Source organism: Myiozetetes cayanensis, unplaced genomic scaffold (assembly GCF_022539395.1).
Source record: "Myiozetetes cayanensis isolate MyiCay16 unplaced genomic scaffold, myiCay2020 scf32, whole genome shotgun sequence".
NCBI classification, from domain to species: Eukaryota; Metazoa; Chordata; class Aves; order Passeriformes; family Tyrannidae; genus Myiozetetes; species Myiozetetes cayanensis.
In genome coordinates, this window is record NW_026087544.1 from 2,434,797 (window position 1) to 2,444,345 (window position 9,549).

Sequence of the window (9,549 nt, forward strand, 5' to 3'; positions counted from 1 at the left end):
TTCAGATTTGCTGCTCAGTGAGTTCTTTATCAGCACTCTGAACATTTATTTTCTAAGTTAAAAGTGTTTTTAAAAAAAAATAGTAAAGAAAGCAAGCAAATCCATGCAGAAAAGCCTGGGAATGTGAGTGTTTCTGGTAAGTGCTCTGGAAAAGGAAGTTGGAGTGATGCATCCCTGCCTCAATCCTATTTAGCCATCCTGGGATTGGAACCCTGCAGCCCCTCTGCTGTGGCTCAGCCCAGGGGATCAATCCCAAAAGGTTTTGGGAGCTGGGGGCGATCTCCCAGGCTGCTGCCAGTGGGAGCAAGCAGGGAGCCAAGGGTGAGTTTCCATGGAAAGCCTGGAGCCACTCCAGCAGCTCAGGCACTGTTTTTGCTGGCTGGTTTTGCTGGATGCCTCCCACTGCTGCAGCCCTGTACCTAACGCGGGTCAGGCTGCCCTCTGGACGTGCTCCTCTTCTGCCACCACCATCTGCTCGGCCCGATTTCTGCAGGGAGGGGGTGTGGGAGCCAGATAAAGCCAGTGGCCCTCGGTGGCTCCAGCAGGGCAGGCACAGAGCTGCTATCACCAGGCTCAGCTGCTGCACGGGAGGTGCCGGAGCTCGGCCGGTTACTGGGGCACAACGGGACAGCAAACGTGGGTGCAGAGGGACAAGGCTGGTCTGAGCCTGATGGTGGGGCAGGTGCAGATGTCTCCTGCAAGGCCTCAAGGTAGGAAAACAGCCTGGCTCAAGGGTTCAGCCTGGCAGCAGGGGGATTTCACTGAGCTGGTGCTGCAGCACTTGGTTGTCCTGGTGTAAGTGGATCCGAACCGCTCCCTGCGGGGACTCGACACTACCTGGAGTCTTTGCCAAATACCTTTCAACATCTCCATGTCCCATGCTGAGGTCACTGCCCAGAATTCAAACTGTTGGGAATTTTTTTTCCTGCTAACAGCTTCCTTTTTCATTGTGCAGCCACCATCCCCACTCAGGCCTCTGCTCACCAGTGACCTGTAAAAATACGTGGCCAAGGTATGTCCATGTAATTCCTCATACTCCTCCCAAGTATGTATTTCAAAGGGGGACCTTACCCAGGCTGCCTGACTCCTCCCTGGGCCTCGCTGCAAATGCTTTCGTTACATCTGCTTGGAGCTTAAATTGCAATGGAAAGGAAAATAAAGTGGAGAGGAAAAAAACTAAAGTAAAACAGGTAAGTTTGAGCTTCTCAGTGGAAACATCCCTGTTTCCTGCACAGCAAAGGCAAACAGGAAGGTGCAGGTCGGCTGCTGCTGGCTGCCCTTTGGTCAGGGTGGGAGCACTGCTCAGCAGAATGGGATGAGGCAGCAAACACAGCCACAGCCTTTCCTCTGGCTTGTCCCTCAAACCCCATGGGCAGGGACCCCAGAGCAGCTCCACTTTCCCACATGGATCCAAGGCAAATTGCTCCTGTGCCTGACCAGCCCTGAGGACACACCTGAACCTCTTTGGGCAGCACAGCATCTCCTTCAAAGAGTTTTTAGTCCAGCTGGGAGGGTTACAGTGGGAACACTGGTATCCCCACCACCTGTGCATAGGGGTTAATAGAAGCAGCCCAATTAGCAGCTTCAAGGTAGGGCTGATTCAAAACCCTCTGCTCTCTTCTGGGCACCTCTCGAGCTGGAGGAAAGCCCTTGTCTCTCCTCTGTTCTTACAGAAAAGCCTCTTTCCATGCAGGTTTGTTCTTAGGGACAGGCAGGTGATGCTTGAAGGTGGTTTTGGGGTCTGGCAGGGTCTGGTGCCCTGAGCTGTGCTGTGCTGAGCCAGGTGCTGTTGGAGAGGGCAGGTGGCACCGAGGAAGATTCAGCTCTCATCCCCCCATGCAGCACAGCCAGTGGAGAGGGACCCAAACACACACTTCGGGGTGTGCCCCAGGGTCCACAGCCAGAGCCGGCAAGACCCCCAGGCTGCCCTTTTTGGTTTGGGTCTTCTCTTTTCCTTTAGGACTTGACAGCTTTGGAGGGAGGGGTGCCTTCAGCAGGAGGTGCAGAGGAGCGATGCGAGGGAGATGCTGAGGCAGCCGGTGTGCGGGGAGCCCCGCTGCGTTCCTCGGGATGCGCCACGCGTGCCCCGCGGAGCCGGCACCGGGAAGGGGATGGGGGTAGAACCGCGTTTTCCACACCCACTGCCCACCGCAGACAAGGGTTTCGTCAGAGGATTTCCCGGAGCTGAGGTAGCCGGGCGGGGTGCGGGGGGGCTGCGGGAGTGGCCCCGCTCCCCATCGCTCCCCGCCCTGCGGGGGCAGCCCGGGCTGTGCCGGGGAGACCCGCGATGGGCTCCGGCCGGTGCCGCTCGCTCCTGCCCGCTCTGCTGGTGCTGCTGCTGCTGCTGCTGGTGCTGCCCTCGGCGTGGGGTGAGCCCTCGGGGAGGGACTGGGGGTGCGGTGAGCCCTGACACCTTGCGTGGGTGCTCCGTGGGTGCGTGTGCGTTCTCTGTGTGTGTGCGCGCTCCATGTGAGTGTGTTACGTGTTTGAGTGTGTTCCACGCGGGTGTGTGCGCTCTGTGTGTATGTGCTCCAGGTGTTCCGCGTGGGTGGGTGTGTCCCCCGTGGGTGTGTTGTGGCTGTGAGTGTCTGTTATCCGTGTGTACGTGCTCCCGTGGCTGTGTGTGCCCTGTATGTGTGGGTGTGCTCCGTGTGTGCTCAGCGTGCTCTGTGTGTGTGCTGTGTCAGGGATGTGCTCTGTCTGTGCATCCACTCTGTGTGTGTGTGTGTGTGTGTGCTCCATGTCCGTGTGTGTGTTCCCTGTGCATGTTTGTGCTCTGCGTGGGGGTCTGTGCTCTCTTTGCGTGTGCTTCACGTGTTCCAGGCGTGCTCTGCTCCACGGGCTGTGTCACTGTGCGTGTGCCACACTCTGAGTGTGCCCTGCCCAGGGGGACAGACAGAGGCAGCACAGAAGCCCCACTAAATCCCTGGTTTATTCTGCCACAGGCGACTGTGGGCCCTTGCCAAATATCAGCCACGCAGAGCCCACAGAGGACGTGAAACACAAGCAGAGCTTCAGTGAGGGCTCCATGGTGAGATACGTCTGCGTCACAGGCTACACCAAACGCCCCCTCCTCTCCGACACCATCCAGTGCCTTACAAACTCCCAGTGGTCCCACCTCCCGGAGTTCTGTGGCCGTAAGTATTTCCCTTTCCCTACTTGGAGGTGCTTGTGAAAATGTTCAGTGCTTTGGCAATCGCTGTTTCAGGGGTTTCCTCATCAGAAGCGACAAATGGGGTGAAGTGGCTTAGTCAAGAATCTCTTTCTGCCCCTTTTTTTTCCTAACCTGCACTCTGGCGTTGGAGCCACGTGCTGGTGGCGCTTGTGTGCTGATACAAATAGATCAGTAGCTTGGGAATGATTCAAAGAGAGCAAATTTTAACATGTAAAACTTCTTCCATTAAATAGTCATCTGGTTGGAAGGGATCTTAAAGCTCATCTCAATCCACCTTGTGGAAGGGACACCTTCCACCATCCCAGGTTACTCCAAGCCCTGCCCAACCTGGTCTTGGACATTCCAGGGATGGAGCACCCACAGCTTCTCTGGGCAACCTGTGCCAGGGCCTCCCCACCCTTATAGTAAAGAACTTTCTCCTAATATCCAGTCTAACCCTGCCCTCTCTCAGTGTGAAGCCTTGATCTCCTTGTCCTGTCACTCCATATAAATAGTCTCTTTCCATCCCTTTGTAGGTTCCTTTCTGATTTATTTACACAAATTACCCATCACCTTCTTAAAACTATTTGTGTTATCCATATCTCTTAGTGAGGTTTATTTGTTATCAATCACCTGGCTCTATGTTTATACACAGCCGAGAATGCAAAATATTGTTATTTTTGCTCTGTAACTGCCATTCTGGTTGTCTCTGTTGCCAGGTAGCTGTCCCAGCCCTCCGTATATGCCATTTGCTAAAATATCACAGGATGATCAAACACAGAATTTTTATCCTGTTAATACCACGGTGAAGTACATTTGTCGCCCAGGCTTCGAGAATACCACAGACCAGCTCCCCACCAGCACCTGCCTGGACAACTTAGAGTGGTCAGAAGTTCCTGAGCTGTGCAGGAGTGAGTGTCTCCATGTAACTTTATTTTCTCCAACGCTGTGTTCCGAGTGCCACATCTGTATTTTAGAATTCCTCTTTTTTAATGACATTTAACATGAAGTGCCAACAATTGCCTGGTTTGGTGTTGCCACACTGTCATGAAAACTAAGTCTATGGGGTTTTTCCCCCAACCTCGTGGTGTCCTAAGGATAATCTTGCTCTTTTTCAGGGAGATCTTGTGGTATTCCAGCAAGTCCAGAACATGGCAAAGTTATTACAGATGATCACCTGCTCGGTGCAAAAGCCACTGTGGTTTGTGACCGTGGGTGAGTGTGAAGTAGCTGCCCACTGCACCCCAGTTGCCTGGCCAGAGACACTGGTGTGTGAACTGGGACATGGGGCTCTGCCAATGTGGAGTCCTTGGCAAATTTATGGTGACACGTTCTTGGTTGGTGACAACAAATTTTGGGATGTGCCTCTTCTCCCTGCAGGTACATATTACAGGGAGGGTCACCTTCCATCTTTTGTGCCATACAGGGAAATGAAGTTGTCTGGAGTCAACTTCCAGCTTGTCAGGGTAAGTGAAGTTGTCCAGTGCTGGAATTACCAGATATTCCAACTCAGGAATGCTGAATTGTTTGATGATTTTACTAAGTCAAGTCCTGCCAAGGGCAGGGACACGTTCCACTAGCCCAGGTTGCTCCAAGCCCTGTCCAACCTGGCTTTGGGGACTTCCAGGGGTGAGGCAGCCACAGCTTCTCTGGGCAACCTGTGCCAGGGACTCCCCACCCTCACAGGGAAGAATTTCTTCCTTGTATCTTATCTAAACCTTCCCTCCTTCACCTTGAGGCCATTTCCCTTTCTCCATTCACTGCATGCCTTTGTCCAAAGTCCCTCTCCAGGTGTCTTGAAGCCCCTTTAGGCACTGGAAGGGGCTCTAAGGTCTTCCCAGGGCCTTCTCTTCTCCAGGCTGAACAACCTCCCCTCTCTCAGCCTGGAGAGTTCTCCCATCACGGAGAAGAGCCTCCTCCTGAACTCTTTTCTCTTCCTCCCACAGCTATTTCTTGTCCTCCTCCTCCAGCCATTCCCCAGGGGCAGCATGATGGCAACAGCACCGGGAAGTTCCCGTACGGCTCAGTCGCGACCTACACGTGTGACCCCGGGCTGGAGCTCGTGGGGAACAAATCTCTCCTCTGTACAACGGAGAACGGGGTCCTTGGCACCTGGAATGGGCCTCCTCCCGAGTGCAGGGGTGAGCACTGCTGGGTGATCCCCCTGTTCTCCAGTGCTTCGTTCTTGCAGTACAGAGAGTTACTCCTAACTCCACGAGGATTGAAGTGTCACCAAGTGTCAGCCTGTGTGACTCTTGCACAGCTCTTGCTGTTGTAACCTGCCCGTGAGACATTTACTCTCACTGAACTGTTATACATATTATTTATAACTAGAGGAGCATATAGAATAACACTCTGAGTGCTTTTCCTTTTTCTCTCCCCAGTTAGCACTACAGCAGAGACAAACCAAACTCAATCCTCCAAGGAGAATCCTTACTGGTTGGGTAAGAGCTCAGTTACTCCAAAGTCCTGTTATTTGCTGTAACTGCACCACATTTTGGGCTTTTATTTTTTTTTAACATCCATTTCATAATTTTCTTCCCTAGCAAGTATCCTCATCCCTAGCTGCATTGGTAAGTAGCTTAAAACTGAAAATTTATTTTCCTAACCCAAAGCTGTTATTTGCTGTTAAATACCTGCAGGCAGTGGTTGACTGGGTTCACTCCCCCCAGCCCTGAGTGTCTCTGGAAAGTATTGAGGGGTTTCTCTGCTGTTGGGTGATGCAAGCCCTGGGATGAATCAGCTGTCTTAGTATAACACATCAGATAAATTGAGGGTGAAATGAAAGATGCCAAGAAACCAACCAAAACCTGCACAGACAGCCCCAGCACAAAGAATTTTCCTGCCCAAACTGCAGTATTTCACTTAAATTACAGATTAAATTTGTTTATTTTTGGGTTGAGTTGTTGGGGTTTTTTTTCCTTCTTTGTTAGTTCCCCCAGTAGCCCTTGGAATTGTAGCTGGGATCATCCTGAGACGGAAAGACAATGGGAAACAGTAAGTGACACAAAGCTGCCCCCTGAAAATCTTAACTTCCCCTAGGGATAAGTGGATGTTTCCTTTCAAGCTCTGTACCTTCAGTATCTATTTTCATGGTTAGTACCATCTTTCCACGTTGCTAAATTGCTTTTGATTCTACACACTTTCTCCCTTCTGTCCCTTCAGCTCTTACAACATGAATTTACAAAAGCACACGATGAAGGGAAGGGATGCAGCGGTGCACCCGAAGAAGCAGCCCATGCCATGGAATTCCTACTTTTGGTAGGTTTGCTTGTTGATCTGCCCAAAAGCCTGTGCCACCCTTCTGACTACACCCATGGGTCTCACTGGTGACCTGTAAAAACACACCTCGGTGAAGTTTTGGACTCTCAAATGCCAACGTGCCGCTCGCTGAGAGGCACCGGCGGCTCCACCCTGGGAGGGTTTGGTGTTCACTGGCTGCTCCCTGGGCTCAGCCTGAGGGATTCTCCCCACCTCTCTCTCCATCCACAGCCACACAACGAGTTGCCACGTGTGTCCCACCTGCAGGAAGCAGCTGCACGATGCCCTGGCCCCTCTCACCGTGCCCACGCGCCGCGGCTGTGCCGCCTGCGAGGACTGGCTGAGCTCCAGGCCCGGCAAACCACGCACCTACTCGGTCCCCAGCATTGGTGACAGGGAGAGCCAAAGCCCAGCAGGCACCAGGTACCACCAGGCTCTTGCTTCTGCTCCCCTTGCATGGGTCCACGGAGGGCAAAACTTCCTCCAGGGAGGAGAAGGCACCTGCACATGGATGGAGCAGGTTTGGCAGTCGGAATTCATTTGGTTCCTCCGAGTCCAGTTTCAGCTGGAGAAAGTATTTGATATTTAGAAAAAGGTGGCTCTGTCAGGCAGCAGGTGTTCTGGGGAAGCCACACAGTCAGGTGACTCAGGTTGTCTTCTCTCTCTTTGTCTGTGTTCAGCTCTCCTGCCAAAGCTGTGGATGTGCAGAGGGGTCACGGTGCAGGAGAAGCTGGTCCAGAGTGGAGTGAGGCAGAGCAGCCTGTGGACCACGAAAGGTTGGTCTTCCACTTAAAAATACACAGAAGTCATGGTGGGATTGGATAAAAATTGCTTCAGAGTAGAGCAAATCTGTTTTCCTTATGGAATCCCAGAATGGTTTGGGTTGGAAGGGGCCTTAAAGATCATCCAGTTCCCATGGGCAGAGACACCTTCTACTAGAGCAAGGTTGTTCCCAGCTGGCCTGGAATGCACATCCATGCAGTCAGTGCACATCCTTAATGGTGCTTCTCCACAGCAGCCACCACATCTGTCCCGTGTGTGAGAACTGGCTCCGTGCCCACGTTGGACAGCTGGACAGCCGTGCTGTGGCACCCGGGGAGTGGCAGGACGAGGGGTGAGTGTGGTGAGGCCGGTGCAGGCAGCTCCTCTCACCAGTGGGCACCAGGGTGTGTGCCCAGTGTCCTCAAAACCGAGAGTTCAGCTCTTAAATTAAAAATACAACGACAGTGCATGAACGCTGGTCCCACTTGCCTCCAGCTCTGTGTCAGCATGGGGGTGTGGTGCCTGCTTGCAAGCAAAGGGATGTGAAACTGGGGTGAGGTTTAATTAGACAATGCTTGAGTGGTTTCCTTGGGTGTCTCTGAATTAGCTTGTGGTCCTTGTGCTCACCTGGCTGGGCCTTGTGTTCTTTGGAGCTCTGGTTTGGGTTAAGCAGCAAAGAGCCCGAGTGCTGTGAGAGACCCTGCAGCTTCTGTTCTCCTGCTGCCCAGTGCTTTTCCCACCTCTAGGCATGGCTAGTTTGCCTGGGGCAAGATAAGGTGTTGGGGCAGAGCAGCCACCAGGTGAGCAAGATGATCCTGTTTGCTCTGTTCATTTATCTTTTGACACTTGCCCATGTGAATCTGGTGCTCTCTCAGCCTCCCAAAGCTTCCCTAACAGAGTCATCACTGACAGAGGCAAAATATTTGGTTAAATAAATGTGGTCTGACATGAGCATCTACTTGCTTCATCTTTAGTAAGTCTGAACTTCTCTTTACTCCACTTGTTTTGGGGTTTTTTTCCCCACTTATTTCCCACTGTTGTGTGAGTGCTTTTAACCCTTAACACCGGAGGAGCCGTTTCAGTTCTACATTCGTGAATCGCTGCTTATTTGAGTTTAAAAAGTGAATATCTTTGACACTGTCAGGGAAACCAGCTTTGTGGGTGCTGGAGGAGAAGTTTGTCACGACCCCTCGGGGACTCACCCCTGTCTCTCTCCCCACAGCCCGCGGGGCCCCATCTGCTCTCCCTGCATGGACCAGCTGCACCTCTCCCTTGTCCACAGTGACACAGGGACACACGTGGTGTGTCCCCTGGCTGGAGAGGGGACCCCAGCCCACCTCATCCCTCAGCACACCCCCAGCTGCCACGTGTGCCCCGTGTGTGCAGTGCCAACCCACACACACTTGTGCCAGCCCCGGCACCAGGCACCCGTGTGAGCTTCTCGTGATGCACAGCTGGGAACAAAACCTGTCTACTGCAGACTTTTTGTTTCTCCATTTTCACCAGTGGTTTCCTGTAAACAGGAACGTGCATCTAATAAGAAGGAAAAAGCAATTTCCATCAACATGTTAGTCTTGTTCCAAATAGACCCACAAAGTTCTCTGTTCCCAGCAGAGCCCTGTCCTGTTCTGCTGTCACAGGGGCACTGCGAGATCCTGTTTTCAAGCACTTTCATATTGCTAGTTACTTTTATTTTTCTCTTACCATAATCCACTGGACTGACTGGATGGACAAAACATAATCCTAAAGCCTTGTATCTTTGGGTTGTGTTTGGTTGTGTTATTTTAATCCCAGCACAATTGTTCCTACTCCATTGCCCAGAGTGATTTTTCTAAATGATTTAACACTTGATTTGGGGATCAGCTTGGAATGATCTCCCTGCAACCAAATGAAAGGAGTTGTGAGTGCTGTGATGTAACTTAGAGGTGTGGTTGCCAAAATTTGCCACTGGAGAGGGTTTTATCTGCTGTGTTTGTAATCGAATTGTACCTGTTTTTACTTTATAATCTAAGTGTAAACGACCAAGGGCAATTCTGAAGTGTGAATGTTGGACATGTAAATATTGGAAGCTGTCTGTCAATAAAAGGGATAAAAAGACTTGAGTAAGACGTGCCTTGCTGCTTGTTTTAGGCTCAGGAAGTGTCACCTGCTATGTGAGGTGGGGAGCTGGAGGCTGCTGGGGCTGCTCCTTCCCCAAAAAGTCCTGCCTGGAGGTTTTTATTCTTCCAGCCCTAGAGCAGCCAGGGTTGGGTTAGGAGGATTCAGGTCCACAAATGCTGCTGGTCCCATGTGTGTGGGAGGAGGGAACGGCCCTCTCTACCCTTCCCACACCCAGGTGAGCTGTGCTGTGTCCCTTCAGGTGCCATCACCAC

General features: G+C 52.1%; 1 protein-coding gene across 1 annotated transcript; it reads left to right on the forward strand.

Annotated features, from left to right (window-relative positions):
- The first annotated feature begins 2,287 nt into the window (after positions 1-2,287).
- LOC126645861 (complement decay-accelerating factor-like) lies at positions 2,288-9,257 on the forward strand. Its single transcript, XM_050326678.1, has 14 exons — positions 2,288-2,369; positions 2,946-3,137; positions 3,874-4,065; positions 4,273-4,369; positions 4,535-4,620; positions 5,101-5,295; positions 5,539-5,598; positions 5,701-5,727; positions 6,088-6,151; positions 6,320-6,415; positions 6,647-6,838; positions 7,096-7,191; positions 7,431-7,529; positions 8,400-9,257. Exons 1-14 carry the CDS (start codon positions 2,288-2,290, stop codon positions 8,611-8,613), a joined length of 1,692 nt encoding a protein of 563 aa, XP_050182635.1. The 3' UTR covers positions 8,614-9,257.
- Positions 9,258-9,549: the final 292 nt, after the last annotated feature.

What these genes read in the sequence shown, in the direction of transcription:
- LOC126645861 (XM_050326678.1), top strand. Translation starts at nt 2,288, where the DNA reads ATGGGCTCCGGCCGGTGCCGCTCGCTCCTGCCCGCTCTGCTGGTGCTG. An exon ending in TCAACTTCCAGCTTGTCAGG is followed by an intron (nt 4,621 to 5,100) that starts GTAAGTGAAGTT and finishes TTCCTCCCACAG; the next exon opens with CTATTTCTTGTCCTCCTCCT. An exon ending in CAAAGCCCAGCAGGCACCAG is followed by an intron (nt 6,839 to 7,095) that starts GTACCACCAGGC and finishes GTCTGTGTTCAG; the next exon opens with CTCTCCTGCCAAAGCTGTGG.